Genomic DNA, 14,221 nt, shown 5'->3' with positions numbered 1-14,221 from the left:
ATCAAACATAGCTGAAATCACTCATCAAGCAGCGTTTGTGGGGGGGGGAAAAGTTTGGGTGATAAAATAAAAAAAATTAAACAATAAAATCCAAGTACTCCTCCACCTAGTTGTCAGGGCCCGCAGCGCAACTCTCCTCGTGCCCCGAGCTTATATGACATGCGCAGTAACACGCAACAACACGCTGCGATCACGTGACAGCCCGTAACCCTGGCTGTTTATGCGTTCTCCCTGATGATAGAGTTTCCGGCGCTGCCATAGAGCGTCCCCCAGCTATACACCATACAGACATCCGCTTCATAACTTGTTCATACTTCCTTTGATTACGGTGACGTACTTCCGGTTTACACAGCAATGGCGTTAGAAACCGTACCGAGAGATCTGAGGCATCTGAGAGCGTGTTTACTGTGCTCGCTGGTGAAGGTGAGGGCTGTGCCGCCGTTATCTGCTGCATGCTGTGTTCTCTCCATGTACTAACCCACCTAAACCTGGCGTCTCCATCCTAACGTGTGATACTACCATAGCTCCTAGGTAGCACAGGATTGGGGCATGCCGGACACAGAGCTGCCTTTCCCTCCCTGTATTTACTCCCCCTCTCTGCAACTCAAAGATCTCTTCAGAACCTGCCCCTCCTGTTATAAGAAACCAGCATGATTGTGCTGCTATGGTTCCCTTAATGATAGTATAGATATAGGGGGGACATACTAAAAAGAATGAACATTATTTCCTATGGGGAGACATCTAAAATATGGTTTAAATTGGTTTAATTAGATAGCCCAGGAATGAACAGCATTTTTCTGTAGTGCATAGACCATAAATATTGATGTGTAATACCTTACCTGTGCAAGGTACACCTGGAATGAATAGGATAAGTAGTGAAATTAAGGCTTATTCCATCATAAAGAGGTGTAGTTCTTTCCCCGTGCAAGATAGACCCGGAATTAACGGCATTTTTCTGTAGTGCTCGGTGTACTGAGTGTATATACACCATAGAAACCGATAGACCTCCGATGGACATAGGTTGTTTAACGGCAGAAGAGAAAACTTATTGTCGGGAGCAAAACCTGTGCCTCTATTGTGCTAGACCCAACCACTTCCACCTGAATTGTGCTCAACATCCTCAGCAGACACCTAGGCCAGGTAGGAGAGGCCTCCCTAGGTGTGAATGCTTCCTCTCCACGCCTGTCCTTGGCGATTACGATCTCTGCTTCTCCTGGACAGCGATTCTAGTCCACCGCCTTCCTGGATTCTGGCTCAGCAATCATGCAACTTCGTTGCAGCATCCTTGGTCCAGAAGTGGCTACTCCCTGTGGTCCTGCTCGACAAACTTCTGGCAAGTCCCAGTACAGAGAAGATCACCTTCTACATTCTGTCCTGTTCCTTTTCTGCCACCCTGTTGGGTCTCCCTTAGCTACAGCTGCACGCCCCTAGCCTTGACTGGAAGACCAGGGAGGTCTTGCGTTGGGGGCCAGATTGCTTCAGACAATGTCTGCAGACCTCTCACTACCGGGTACCTCCACCACCTTCTGACTCTTCCAAGCCGTTGCCTGGTCTCCCAGACCAGAAACAGGACTTTGCTGATGTGTTCACCGAAAAGAAGGCTGACATGTTAGCACCTCATCGGCCATAAGATTGCCCCAAAAATCTACTTCTCAGTGCTACGCCCACTCGTGGTAGAGTGTATCCACCCCCTGATCCGGAAACTGAAGCCATGTCTGCGTACATCAAGGATAACCTGCAAAAGGGCTTCTTCCGAAAGTCTTCCTCTTTAGCTGGAGCAGGGTTCTTATTTGTCCAGAAGGATGGATCTCTCTGCCCTTGCATCGACTATATATCCTACTCATTCCAGGTGTACTTTGGACAGATAAGGTATTACCAATCGGTTTCTATTGTACAAACGCTCCTTGCTCTGTGCACTACAGATATATGCTGTTCATTCCGGGTCTATCTTGCACGGGGAAAGAACTACACCACTTTTTATGATGGACTATGCCTTAATTTCACTACTTATCCTATTCATTCCAGGTGTACCTTGCACAGGTAAGGTATTACACATCGGTTTCTACAGTATATACACTCAGTACACTGAGCACTACAGAAAAATGCTGTTCATTCCTGGTCTATCTAACTAAGCTAATTAAAACCATATTTTAGATGTCTCCCCATAGGAAATAATGTTCATTCTTTTTCTTCATTCTTTTTGTTTATGCTTTTTAGTATGTCCCGATATAGGGGGAGATTTATTAAACATGATGTAAAGTGAAACTGGCTCAGTTGCCCCTAGCAACCAATCAGATTCCACTTTTCATTTCCCAAAGAGTCTGTGAGGAGTGAAAGGTGGAATCTAATTGGTTGCTAGGGGCAACTGAGCCAGTTTCACTTTACACCATGTTTGATAAATCTCCCCCATAGTGTGCAGCTTCTGGAGCTATCAGCGCAGTTGCAGCAGTAACTTTACAAAGGGGAAAATATGTTTTATTCCATTGCACGAGGCCGGAGTAGGGGACGGCAACTAGTCATCTGGACGGGAAGCCGCCCATGACTAGTCACAGCTATCTGTGTATCAGTGCGGTGATGATTGACAGGCAGAGAGACCCATCAGTGGTCTCTCTGCCTGTCAATCATACCTGCACTGATAGGCAGAGAGCTGTGAGTAGTCACGGGTGGCTCGCTGCACAGATGACTAGTTGCCGCCCCCTCTCCCAGCCGCATGCAACGGAATAAAACATCTTTTCCCCCTTTGTAAATCTGCTGCAGGTGCGGCTGGAATGCTCACTAGATCTATACTGTGCTGCAGGGAACCATATCAACACAATCATGCTGACTGGTTCCCTTTTAAACAACAAAAAGTCTTATTCTTGCAATGATTCTTTTTCGTCCTGACTACTGTAACTCTTTTCTCATCTGTCTTCCTTTCTCTAATCTCTCCTGTCTCCAGTCCATTCATAATGCATTGAGCAGGCTCACCTCTCCATACAGTTGCTGCACTAATGCCTCCCCTCCATGCCGATCACCTGCCTATTCAGCTCAGTAGAGTGAAGATTTAAATAGTTTCGGAGCTCCCGGCATCATCATGCATGATGGTGCCAGGAACACCGTTCAATAGCACATCCACCATATTTATGGTCCGTTCACAGAACGCGTGAATGCCCCATTAATCTGCCACTGTCACTTTAAAAAGCTTTTCCCATATACCACAGACATGTTGAAAGTCTTTATTGTTTGTAGTCTTGGTATTTAGATTCCCACCCATCATTGGAGCAAGCCAGGTAGTGGAGCGCTTAGCTGCACAATTCTCTATACTGGACCAGTGGACCCTGACCTATTAAAACTTTTAACATATCTTTAGTGACACTTTAACTTCCTTATAGTGCTGCACATCCGCTCCCTCATCTCTATCTACTGCCCTACTGTGCTCTATGGTGTGCCAATGACCTAAGATTTAAAGTGATTGTACCACCAGGCCCAGGCTGAAGCACTGGAGGGGGGCCGACCCACCCTTAGCGGGAAGAAACCCCAGCCCCTCCATGACGTGACTCCATTAGAATCAATGGAACCCTATCATAGAGGGGCTAGGGTTTCCTCCCACTAAGGGTGGGTTGGCCCCCCTCCAGTGATTCAGCCTGGGCCTGGTGGTACAGTCACTTTAAGGTGGCCTTACACCTTCAATAACTGTTGTCAGAACGATTGTTCAGCCGACAATTACCCCTCCCACCCTCCCCAGGGGGTAAGCCACAGCCAGACTTATAATACATGTGCCTACATAGTTTTGATAACTCTTTGCCCTTGGTTACAACCCACTATACTTGGTAAGGCATGCTTGGTTCTTAGTTCAGGTACTGGCAGTTGGTCTCCACTGTGCCTGCAAGCAAGGGGGATTGTGAGAAAGCATATGCAACGTTGCACGTCAACAGCAGACTCGCAGTTCAGAGTGGAAACCAGAAGTGATTAGATGCATGGGGGAGAAGAACAGTACACCGATAAAAGTTACTTTAATTAAAAAAAAACACGTTTGTACTTTACATTATGCATGTAGTACACATCTTTGCTTCTTGGGTTGACAGCTTTAATGGTTAGTAACAAATTGTTACCTCATCCTACTACCTGTTTATGTAGCCATGTTTTTTTTTTTGTTTTCACTGTTTTTCCTCTGCACAGTGCCCTCTAAACACCTGGTATTGTCAGGAAATGCAGCATGAATTCCACTGTGTCCTTTTTCTTAGGATTAGTGGAGGTCCCAGAAGTCAGACACCCACCGGTCATGAAATGATGGCATAGCCTAGAGGCATGCAATCAATTCACGTGATAGAAATGCCCTTTTAGGGTATAAACCCACACACCGTATATGCAGCGTATTTACTGCTGCGATACGCAGCAAACTCGCAGCAAACTCGCAGCAAAATCGCAGCAGATTAGATCTAAATAACTGAACACAGCATCAAATCTGTACCAACAAATCTGCTGCGTATTTGTTGCATATCTGCTGCATATACGGTGTGTGGGTTTATACCCTTAAAGTATAGATGTATATAGATTGTAAGGAAGACCACAGCCGCAGCATAAGGAGAATAGTTCTGAAGTGGTAGCAGCTGTAACAATGGATAGACTCTTCTTGTTGTGTTGCGTTAAGGACACAACACTATTAAGCACATCATATAGTAACTCCGCTGCAAGCCGCAATTTTCAGACTATCCAGGGGTGGAAGCCCACCAGGTCAAGTTCAAGTTACACACATCTTCCTATGTAAACGGGAGATGTGCAGCCGATAGCAGAGGGAAACTTACAGCACGGATATGAATATATCTATGCTGTCAGTTTCCAGATTACACAAGCAGTGCATACTTGCCTTCTGCGCCGCTCTCCCATCCTGGTCTTTGCCCAGAATGCTGTAGGAGGCGTAGTTGTCTGAGAGTGGAACAGCACAAGTGGGGTGGCAGCACAAAAGAGAAGTAAGTATGCACTGCTTGTGCTATCTAGAAACTTACTGCACTGATATATGCATATGTGCTGTTAGTTTCCACGATTGCACAAACCATGCAGGAATCATTTGTGTGGCCCAGACTCTCGATTGTGCCATGTACAAGCACTGAAAATGAGCTTCTCGTTGATCAGCGCTCCTTTGCATTCTTGCAAACCATTTATACCATTTATTTATTGTGAAGAGCTTTTTTTTCCCTAGTCTTGTGGATTGGTTAACATTAGAGATAAGCGAACCTTGAGCATGCTCGAGTCCATCCGAACCCGATCGTTCGGCATTTGATTAGCGGTGGCTGCTGAAGTTGGATAAAGCCCTAAGGCTATGTGGAAAACATGGATATAGTCATTGGCTGTATCCATGTTTTCCAGACAATCCTAGAGCTTTATCCAACTTCAGCAGCCCCAGCTAATCAAATGCTGAACGATTGGGTCCGGATGAAATCAAACATGCTCGAGGTTCGCTCATTTCTACTTAACACCATGCCTTATATGGTTGGGTGTATGAATTTTCTCAGTTTTTTTGTGTTTTTAAGGGTATAAACCCACACACCGTATATGCAGCAGATATGCAACAAATACGCAGCAGATTTGTTGGTACAGATTTGATGCTGTGTTCAGTTATTTAGATCTAATCTGCTGCGATTTTGCTGCGATTTTGCTGCGAGTTTGCTGCGAGTTTGCTGCGTATCGCAGCAGTAAATACGCTGCATATACGGTGTGTGGGTTTATACCCTTAATGTCTTATTTGTTTTGGTTGTGTACTAATAAAACATTTTGATATTTTTTTTGAGGTTCAGCCCATATATACTAGCTTCCTTTCTTTGCTTTTCATTGTCATGTTTTGAGCTTGGGGCTGGCACTCTGTTCTTTGTACCATTGGTGGTGCCCGCACGGATATATGATGGCCCTTGTAAAAGAACCCTAACAGTCTTCCTGGGAGAGACAATGGCGCACAGAGTGATGTAGATTGGGTCTCTGTTTAAAGAGGTTTAAATTAGCCTCGAAACATGCTGTTTCTTTAGAATGTTCGATTAATAGTCATGAGCAATTTCCTCATGAAATCATACACGACAAGCCTTATACTTTCAATATTTGGCAACACTTCCTACAGGTAAGTTGTTGACAGGTTGCCATGCTTCTGACAATATAAATTCCTTTTACAGACTATTGACCAGTTTGAATACGATGGCTGTGATAACTGTGATGCGTACCTACAGATGAAAGGCAACAGGGAGATGGTATATGATTGTACAAGCTCCTCATTTGATGGGTATGTTTCTCTTATATTATCCGTTTCTTCATCTATAATAACATTGTGGTGTGCCACTATTCAGCATTTTTGTGTTTTGTTTTTGTTTTGTTTTTTTAAATCCTATCACAATCAGAATCTTCATGTGATGGAAGTTTTTTAACCTTTAAGTGTACCTATAACCTCAACAAACTTTTTAAGCTTGATAATTTTCAGAACATACTTGTCAGAAGTTTTGATCAAACATTTGATGGGTGGGGAACTATGACCTGAAGTTGCATTACTTCTTGCTTGCACTTGCCGTGCTGTATGTAAATGCCGGGCAAGTAGTCACGGTGGGCGGTCATAGGCGGATCCAGTCACGGTCCTGGGCGGTGTAATAGCTGTAATCACGCCCAGAGGGGTGTGATTGAAAGACCTGTGTTCCGCCGACGTCACCCGGGGCCTGCCCTACACGTCGGCGGCGCAGCGACGTCTTAAGCACGCTGCACATGCGCTGTACTGCGGGCGTGATTACAGCTATTCCACCGCCCAGGACCGTGACTAGATCCGCCCACCGTGACTACTTGCCCGGCATTTACATACAGCGTGGGACATCATAAAAGTAAGAATACGATCTAATAGAGGAGGGCACGGAGGGTATGGGGGGACCTTTGGGAAGTGTGCTGGGTGATGTGCCAGCACGTTTCCTTATCATTAGGGTGATTTGGTTCCCTTTAAACACTGCGGCGTTTTAAGTGACCGGAGCATCTCCGGTCACTTAGCGATCGGGACCCCCGCAGCGTGTCTGCAGGGGTCCCGATCGCATTTCCTGACTGCCGGAGGTCTTCTCCTTACCTCCGTGCAGTCCTCTGTTGGTCATCTGATTCAGCCTGCCACAGGCAGGCTCTATCAGAAGATCGCAGATAACACTGATCCCTGCTATAGTATCAGTATTAATGATTTATTGTATGTAAGTGATAGTTCCCCAATGGAACTATACACCATAAAAGTGAAAATAATTAAATGGTTTAAAAAATGCCCCAAAGCCCCTCCCCCAATAAAAGTGAAAATCACCCCCCTTCCCATTTTATTCATAAAACACATCAAAATAATAAAGTTAACATATAATTTACTGTAGCGTGCGTAACAGTCCAATCTATTAAAATAAAACAATACTATTACCGCAGGGTGAATGGCGTGAACAAAAAGCGGTAAAAATACGCAGAGATTGGTGGGGGGGGGATTATGACATTTTATGTATAAAAAAATTTATAAAAAGCGATCAATACCTTTTGATCTAGAAAAAATGTTACTAATAAAAACTAGAGATAATTACACCAAAAATGACACCCCATATGACCCTGTAGGTAAAAAAATAAATGCGCTATAGGAGTTACAATAGGGCCATTTTAAATATGCCTATTTGCAAAAAAAAAAAAAAAAAGTTTTACTGCTAATAAAAATAGTAAAACGTAAGAAAACCTAGTAAACCTGCATATCACTGTGCTCAGACCGATAAAGGAAAAATGCCAGATTTACCGCAAAGTGCATTACGTAAAAATTTGCGGAATCACATTTTTTGACCCAAGTTCACCCAATAAATTATATTTTGGGAGTTCTGTAATTCATTTTATGGCAGGTTGAAAGATGCCATTACAAAGTACACCTGCTCCTGAAAAAAAACAAGCCCTCACATGGCCCTGTAGGTGGAAAAATTAAAGAGTTATAGAGTTATGGGTCTTAGAAGACAAGGAGGAAAAAAATGAAAACACAAAATTGACAATTGGCCCAGTCCTTAATTAAGGGATTAACCTCTTTTATCGTGTAGTCAGCTGCTATGGCTAATGTATAGAAGTAGGCCCTCTCTGTATGCTCATCGGTGCCCCTGCAATGTTTGAGTCCCATAGTGGGACGGTAGTGGGCGGTATTGTAAAGTAAGGAAAAATTATTGTGGTAAATTTATCAGTGATCATACAAATAGTTGTTATTCCTGTTAAAATGCTATATGTTAACTGGAATATATAAAGGTATGACTCTTGGAATCTGACTGAAAAAATTAGATGTATTACAGGGGAATTACCAACTTAAAAAGTTTTGCTCTTTCTACAGAGTTGGGGAAAAGAAGCGGATTTATTACTGGGACCCCCCACAGATCAAGCTAACTGAGAATAATTTGTCCCTAAGCTCAGCACTTGGCAAAGCTTAGAAGCCCCATAGAGAATAAATGGATGGCTGTATTTTTACTTTATTTGGGAGACAATTTTCCTCTGTTCTCATGATCAGTGTGGGGTTTCAGTGGAGGATCAACTTGTTTATTTGGAATAACCCTTTAGGGGACAAAATAGGCTGGTCCTTAAGGGGTTAAAACATCCTGCCAATATCGTCTGTGTTATGAGCCAATAACTCCTGTGTCTATCCTGTGATCGGTCACATACAGACGTGTGTTCAGACATAGAACCTTCTGTTTTATATGCCTGTTGTGCTCGCACAGGTGTTTGGTCGGTTTCCTTTTTTCAGATATGTCTACATCTCCTTCACTGCAGCTGTGATGTTGGAGAAGGGTCTGCTCTGTTGTCAGGCCTTCCCAGTAACAAGCAGAAGTTATATTTTTCTTGTAGTAACTTTGTACCACATAAATGACTGAAATGTCTTCTATTTTTACATACTAACAACATTCTTTGTATATTCTGCTTTATGATGAAATTTTTCTTTACATTTTATACCTGTTTATATAAGGAAGTTACTGTCAGAAAAAAAAATGTTCTATGACAGATATACACACACAGATTTTGCATATTAATTGATTCTTATCTGAATGTTTTTTTCTAGGATTGTTGCTATGATGAGCCCTGATGACAGCTGGGTGTCCAAATGGCAGAGAATAAGTAAGTATGGTAATACTAAATTCTGAAGCTCGTGAAGAACTGGCCACTGGTATTTAAAGAGTAGTTAACATTAGAAAAAACTTTTTACATGTCAAAAGTTTTGATTGGTCGGGGTCTGAGTGTTCAGCATGTTCTCTCTTAGGACTGCGTCACATAATCAGCATAGCCATATAATGTCAGTTTATGGTCTCCTGATCAGTTAGTCTGAACACTCAAACCAACATGTCAAAAGTTTTTTCTAATGACAGCTAGGCTTCTACACCTTTTGAGATTAGTCTCCATACTCTACATCCAACCAGACCTTCTATTAGGGCATATACAGATTATATTAGAGCCCTTGTAAGGGTGGTATTACACGGAACAATTATCGTTCGAAAAATCGTTAAATCGTTCGGATTTGAACGATAATCATTTCGTGTAATAGCAGGCAACGATTAAACGACCAACGAGAAATCGTTGATCGTTTAATAGGATCTGGACCTATATTTATCGTTTGATCGTTCGCTCATTGTTCGCACATCGTTTGGTGGAATAAGAATTCACAGCTGAAATGTACGCAATAGCGACGACTAAACGACCGCAAGAACGATCATAAACAACGATCATCTTTTTGTGTACTTGGGCGAACGACTTCGGGTCGTTTGCCTTAGCGGTCGTTTAGATCGTTAATCGTTAGTCGTCGGAAAATTGCTTGGTGTAATAGTAACCTAAGGCCAAAGGACAGCTTGTTTTTACATACCATTTGTAATTAAAACACTGAAGCACTGTGTGAATCCAGTTTTACCGCCTCAAGTCATGGGCACATCCCTGTATGTACATACAAGAGAATGTGTGTTGCTATATGGTACCTGATTAAACATGCTAATTTTTTTTCTCTTTAACCCTTTGAGGACCAGGCCCAAAATGACCCAGTGGACCGCGCAAATTTTGATCTTAGTGCTTTCGGTTTTCCCTCCTCCCCTTCTAAGAGCTCTAGCACTCTCAGTTTTCTATCTACAAGCCATGTAATGGCTTATTTGTTACAGGAATAGTTGTACTTTGTAATGGCGTCATTCATTTTACCATAACATGTATGATGGAATTCCAAATATATTATTTATGAAGATATAAATAGGTGAAATCGTAAAACAGAATGCAATATGGTAACGTTTGGGGGGTTCCTGTGTCTACGTAATGCAGTATATGGTAACAGCGACATGACACTATTATTCTATAGGTCAGTCCGAACACAACCATATGCAGGTTACACAGATTCTCTAATGTTATATATGTATTTTTTTTTATGAAATCCTTTTTTTTGGCAATTAAATATTAATAAAAATGGGCCTATTGTGACGCTTATAACGGTTTTTTTTTTTCACCTACGGGGCTGTATGGGGTGTCATTTTTTCCGCCATGATCTCTAGTTTTTATTAATACCATATTTGTGAGGATCGGATGTTTAAATATTTAATGTAACATAAAATCTGTAATCCGCACACTTTTTCCCCTCTTTTCGTGTACGCCGTTTACCGTTCGCAATGACGCTTATTATATTTTATTAGATCGGACAATTACGCACGCTACGGTATATTATATGTTTATCTATTCATTTTTATATGTTTTATTTATATAATGGGAAAGGGGGGTGATTTAGACTTTTATTGGGGGAGGGGTTTTGGGGTAGTGTAATAGTGTTTTGAACTTTTTTTTTTTACACTTTTGAAGTCCCTTTGGGGGACTTCTACATACAGTACTTTGATTTCTACACTGATGAATGCTATGCCATAGGCATAGCATTGATCAGTGTTATCGGCGATCTGCTCATTGAGCCTGCCTGTGCAGGCTCAGTGTAGCAGATCGCCGATCGGACCGCACGGAGGCAGGTAAGAGACCTCCGGCAGTCCGTTTCAACGATCGGGACCCCCGCAGTCACACTGCGGGGGTCCCGATCGGTAAGTGACAGGGGACTCCCCCTGTCACTTACACTTAAACACCGCGGTCGCGCCGCGTTTAAGGGGTTATGACACGCGGCAGCGCGATCGCTGCAGCGTGTCATTACCGGTGAGGTCCCGGCTGCTGATTGCAGCCGGCCCCCACCTGCTATGAAGCGGAGCGGAGCGCGCTTCATAGCGGGAAAAACACCCAGGACGTAAGGTTACGTCATGGTTCGTCTGGGGACAGACTTCCATGACGTAACCCTACGTCCAGGGTCGTCTAGGGGTTAAAGGAGAAGTCCCATGTAAATAAAAAATTTAAAAAAAAATACAGACAGGCAGGGGGGTGCGGGAACTTACCCATTCCTGTGCCCTTATTGTACTGCCTGAATGATATATCCATGCTAACGGCCTCCAGCAGCTCCTGCAACTTCCCATACCCCATTGATGGATTGCCCGCTCAGTCAATCAGTGATTGAAACGGGACACAGCTGCAATCACTGACTGGCTGAGCGGGCAGTCCATCAATGGGGGATATGATGTTCCAGCTGCAGGAGCCGTGAAGTACTAAGAAGCCAAGCAAAAATGACTTATGGCGGCTGTCAGGAGGTGAGAGCGGGGTGATGGAGGCACGGGGATGGGTAAGTATATATTTTTTATTATGTTCCCGCACCCACCCCCACCCCCCCACCCCTGCCTGCAGCATGTGTTTACTTTAATGGGATTTCCTCTTTAATGTATATAATTACATGGAGACACAGTTCAGTATACGCACATACAGTAACCTATGGCTATTACATTATTGTAATCTGAAAATCAGCTGCAAAATTTGGCTTCATAGTAAAATGTGCAGTATGTGATTTCCCCTCCCCCACCTTTGGGTTTATGTTTCCTTCTACTGTTGTAGTCTTAAGAGGGTAACCTGTACATTTGTCTGCAGTTCTTTTAAGAGATGTGACGTGTGCTGATAACTTTCTGCATTATTTTTGCAACCCACTTATAACACAAGTCACAGTATCACTCCAGACTGCAGCTCTTCTGAGCTGTGGGTGGACAGCAGACAAGACCTTGGTCAAATGTTTCTCTATTTTTACCATATTAAATTTAATAATGAATAAATGTAGGCACAGGATTCCTTTTACGATATACTTTGTCCAACTCGTATACTAAGAGTTTGTCTTCACTCCCATTTAGCCAACTTTAAACCTGGGGTGTACGCTGTATCTGTCACAGGACGACTTCCACAGGGTAAGTGTTTAATCCTTAGGAACACAGGCTTCCAAAATAGCAGTTTACTTTTGCCCATATTACAAACTAATATTGCCCTGCCATGTAATCTGTAATGTACCTCATGGCACATTCACTGATTTATCACAAAGCTCCCCAAAAAACTTCCATTTAGCGCTAAAGCTACCATCCTGTCTATTGTGGGAACTTGTCATCTTAGTGTGGGAGCTCTCACACTGCCTAGTATTTATGTATATTTAGTTTGGTTCTTCTCTCTCTCTAGAGGGAGTGGAGTCTGTCTTTCACCTGCACCCTGACGGTCTGACTTTTCTTACAGGTATAGTGCGTGAGCTGAAGAGCCGCGGTGTAGTCTACAAATCCAGAGACACTGCCATCAAGACGTGACTGCAAAAGAAGGGCTTGTGCAGAGATTGGGTTGATGTCTGTCTTCTCTTCCGTTGGTTTTATTTTCCTGTTATGTTGCTGAAACTGTGGTTTCCCTGCAGTTGGGGGAGGATTGTGCCACTGTGTGCACCACATGGTACAGGCACATTATGTCTTTGTTCTTACATCAGACAAATAGAAACCAGAAGAGAAGTTTGGGGATATGTTTACAGGTTGTGTTTGATGAAAAAATAAAAACAATATTCTATAAAAATTGTTGTCCCTGGTCTACGTATATACATGCAGACTTTTGTTTTGTTTTTTTGATTGATTAATAAATATCCAATTGAGATTCTTGACATATTGTCAGTATTAACCTGCTGCCAAACATTGCAGCACCCTACATCGCTGGCACTTTCCGGAGGCTGCAGACAGATTCACACTGTTTTAGAATAACTAGTCAGTGTGAAACTGCCCAGCGACGCTGAATTATGAGCTTAACCCCTTCCTTACCACATGGACGTCACAAGTCTAGGGCTGTGTAAAGGAAGTGGCTAACAGTTACGGTGAGAGCTAAACTGAAAGAGCGCTCTTACTGAAAGCGTAAACTCTCTCCCCCTGCCTCACCCTAAATAGCACACAGCCTGGGTTTTATACTTGAATGAATATACTGTATATAGCCCCATATTCTTTGATGTATGATTTAACATCCATATTCTTTCAGTTACTGCTGTCACAGCTTTGAAATTGCCTTTTTAACATGTAACATAATTTGTGGGAGTTTAGAAAGGGTTACATTTCGGCGCGTTGTGTATTTCCATATATGGATACAACAGCTTCTCTGAAACAGGCGGCCCAAAAAGCGGCAAGTCGTAAGGAGCTTTGTCATTTCCTGTGCGGTCAGGCAGAAGGCAGAAAGAAGCTTTCTCAGAGAGTGGGCAGGAAACTAGCTCTATCGGCTGTTCAGTCAACATTTAGCCTATCTTTACAATCAGTTCTATAAAGCTCATTTGGCAAATTCCCTCATCTCATTTATTATATTTTGGGTGGTTTTGTAACTATATTTGATAATAGTCAGCCTCGTCACTACATGATCCTGTTTGTCCAGGAAACCTGATCTATAAATCAGAATTATTTTATATAGCACTATTTAAAACAGTAGATTAGCACACTCTAAAGCAGGGATGGGGAACCTTCGGGCCTCCAGCTGTTGCAAAACTATAATTCCCATCATGCCTGGACAGCCAAAGCGAAGCTTTGGCTGTCCAGGCATGATGGGAATTATAGTTTTGCAACAGCTGGAGGCCCGAAGGTTCCTCATCCCTGCTCTAAAGCAAAACAAAAACTAGAAAGCTTTTTAGATAAAGTACGGGGATACAGCTGTGAAGAATTATTCAAGGAAGGATCAAGTAGCTTGTACTACAGTGGCATAAGTAATTGTGTTGCTTCTGGCTATAGATGATCCGTGGTGCAAAAAACAAACAGGCAAGCCATTGTGCGGCCTGTAGTTGATCACCTATTAATGATTATGTAGATCAGTGATTGCTAACCTTGACCCCCCAGCTGTTGAAAACTACAACTCCCATCATGCCTGGGCAGCC

The 14,221-nt window shown here is 43.0% G+C and overlaps 1 protein-coding gene across 1 annotated transcript; it reads left to right on the top strand.

Annotated features, from left to right (window-relative positions):
* The first annotated feature begins 221 nt into the window (after window positions 1-221).
* Window positions 222-12,894, top strand: SUPT4H1 (SPT4 homolog, DSIF elongation factor subunit). The gene is made up of 5 exons (XM_069944840.1): window positions 222-423; window positions 6,141-6,247; window positions 9,038-9,093; window positions 12,204-12,257; window positions 12,574-12,894. The coding sequence occupies exons 1-5, from the start codon at window positions 355-357 to the stop codon at window positions 12,639-12,641; spliced, it is 354 nt and encodes a 117-aa protein (XP_069800941.1). The 5' UTR covers window positions 222-354; the 3' UTR covers window positions 12,642-12,894.
* The last annotated feature ends 1,327 nt before the right edge of the window (window positions 12,895-14,221 follow it).

Source organism: Dendropsophus ebraccatus, chromosome 11 (genome assembly GCF_027789765.1).
Source record: "Dendropsophus ebraccatus isolate aDenEbr1 chromosome 11, aDenEbr1.pat, whole genome shotgun sequence".
NCBI lineage: Eukaryota > Metazoa > Chordata > Amphibia > Anura > Hylidae > Dendropsophus > Dendropsophus ebraccatus.
The sequence above is the reverse complement of the archived record's forward strand: the minus strand, read 5'-3'. Positions and strand labels throughout refer to the sequence as shown.